The sequence below is a fragment of the Meriones unguiculatus genome, chromosome 18 (assembly GCF_030254825.1).
Source record: "Meriones unguiculatus strain TT.TT164.6M chromosome 18, Bangor_MerUng_6.1, whole genome shotgun sequence".
Classification (NCBI taxonomy): domain Eukaryota; kingdom Metazoa; phylum Chordata; class Mammalia; order Rodentia; family Muridae; genus Meriones; species Meriones unguiculatus.
In genome coordinates this window covers 3,003,349-3,005,983 of record NC_083365.1, presented here as the reverse complement: position 1 = coordinate 3,005,983, position 2,635 = coordinate 3,003,349, and the positions used below count along the sequence as shown (strand labels likewise).

The 2,635-nt window shown below is 35.6% G+C and overlaps 1 protein-coding gene across 1 annotated transcript; it reads left to right on the top strand.

The window, feature by feature from the left end:
• Positions 1-410: 410 nt before the first annotated feature.
• On the top strand, positions 411-1,358 carry LOC110544323 (olfactory receptor 4A16-like). The gene has a single exon (XM_021630357.1). It carries the CDS (start codon positions 411-413, stop codon positions 1,356-1,358), a length of 948 nt encoding a protein of 315 aa, XP_021486032.1.
• Positions 1,359-2,635: the final 1,277 nt, after the last annotated feature.

Here is a 2,635-nt window from a genome sequence, read left to right as displayed (position 1 = left end):
TGTGTGTGTGTGTGTGTGTGTTTCTTAAATTAACACCCTTCTTTTGTCATTACTGACATCTGTGAAAAACTAATATTTTTAAGTAAGAAGTCTAAGTATATTAAAGACCTTGGAACTTTGTTTTCTCTTAGGTACAAAGATTCACTTAGACATTGACAACAAACCTGGAAACTGTGGGCTCAACAAAATCACCCAAAGGAAAACAGTGTTATCAACAAGTCAATGGTGCTCCATGGAAGAGGAATTTGTTAGACACTTATTAGAAATCACTTGGGATTTACATCTAGAAAATGAGAACGAAGAATTTATCCACAATAAAGTGATTCTTGGACACATTTACAAATTCATGGCTGGTGTAATCTTTAGTTCTTATTCCTGAAATCTACTCCCAGTTGATTAGGACAGATTAAATGGGACAGAGCAACAATGTGACAGAATTTATCCTACTAGGTCTCACTCAGGATCCTGCTGGGAGAAAAGCATTATTTGTCATGTTTTTACTCATCTATATTGTGACAATAGTGGGCAACCTGCTCATTGTGGTGACAGTGATTGCCAGCCCTTCCCTGGGCTCCCCAATATACTTTTTCCTTGCTTGTTTGTCACTCATGGATGCTATTTATTCCACTGCCTTCTCACCCAAGTTGCTTATGGACTTAATTTGCAACACAAGAACAATTTCAGTTTCTGCTTGCATAGGCCAGCTATTTGTAGAGCACTTATTTGGTGGTGATGAGGTCTTCCTTCTGGTTTTTATGGCTTATGATCACTATGTGGCCATCTGTAAACCCCTGCATTATATGTCTATCATGAATCCTCAGGTTTGTATTCTCGTGTTGGTGGTAGCCTGTGCTGGAGGTTTTGCCCACTCTTTGGTTCAAGTTATCTTTGTTTACAACCTCCCTCTTTGTGGCCCCAATATTATTGATCACTTTATCTGTGACATGTATCCATTATTGGAATTAGCATGCAGTGACACTTACTTAATTGGACTCACTGTGGTTGCCAATGGTGGAGCAATTTGTATGACAGTCTTTATCCTTCTCCTAGTCTCCTATGGAATTATTGTAAACTCTCTTAAGACTCAAAGTGAGGAAGGGAGGCACAAAGCCCTGTCCACCTGCATCTCCCACATCACAGTGGTTGTCCTCTTTTTTGTTCCCTGTATTTTCATGTATGTTAGTCCTGTCTCCAACTTTCCTATTGATAAGTCCCTGACTGTAGTTTATACAGTTATCACTCCCATGTTGAATCCTTTAATATACACTCTGAGAAATTCAGAGATAAAAATTTGTATGGAAAAACTTTGGTGTAAAAGATTAACTATGGAAAAAATGAGAATGTTTTTTTTTAACTAAACACACACTAATATTCCAAAGCTACAAATAGGCAATAAACTCTAACAAAGGATGATGCGGTATCCCCAGGGAATTCTTTAGGTGTGCTTTACTTTATGCAAAGCCACTGAAGAGCTGAATCAACTTTTCATTGAGATTAGAATTAATCTAGTAGAGAATTACTGAATATAAATAATAAAAGACAAAGATTTTTTTCATATAATAAAGAACGAGAGAACTAAGCTAACTTGTACCAAATTTTAATTAATATTACATAGGAGATAGAAAATTAATTTATTCTTTCCTAAGCAGTCAACTAACTGGTATTTTGAAATTAATGATTATCTACATCCATGAGAAATTAGTAAGAACAGTACCTAGAGAAATTTTGGGAAAAAAGAGGTTTTCTAGTATAATTACTTTTTATTTTATCTGCATGGCAGATTTTAATACCTGCTCACTGTTTTGGGATTCTTTCTGTTTCCTGGGTCAGTATCTACACATTTTCCATTTCATGTACTTTAATGCTAGATTATACTGTGATTAACTAAAGATATGAATAGTTTTGTTATATGAGATCTAGCTGAAGATAATACCAGATTACAGTTCTTGATGACAGAACAACTATTTTGAAAACCATTATGTCAAGTTATGAGCCCATTTTTGTTCTTCATCATCCTCCACATGATTTTTTTTTATTTTTCAAAGAATTGTCATGTTTTATTCATGCTATTGAAGAAATCAATAAAGGAAATATACAATGTAAGAGCATTTTTACTAAATGTTGTAGTTCAATAGAAATTTTCAATTGTAGATTTAGATCTTTTTCTAATTTTAGAATTTTTTTTTCTCAGTTTACAGCTGTAGTGGATCATTCATACTCCAGATACAATATAATGTTATTATCTTCCAAATGTCTGTTATTGAGAAAGTGCTTAGTAGTAGATGAAGCAGTATAGAATGAGCATGGCTGGAGGTCTAAAGTGCAATAGTTCTTTTCTTTTCCTTTCTTCTCTCACATTCTGACCACAGTTTCCCACTCCTTCACTCTTCGCAGCACCCTTCACACCTTCCCTCTCTCTGAGATACAGTCCTCCTCTATTTCCTTTCAAAAAGGAGCAGGCCTCCTAGAAATACCAGGGGAAAATGAAGAAGCAAGTTACAATAAGTCCTCATCTCAAAAATGGACAAGAGTCAGAGACAACCTCAACACACTTGTAAGAGTCCCACAAGAACACCAAGCTACAAACAAAACATAGGACCTAGGTCATGCCCATGCTGGCTTCCTGATTGTCAGT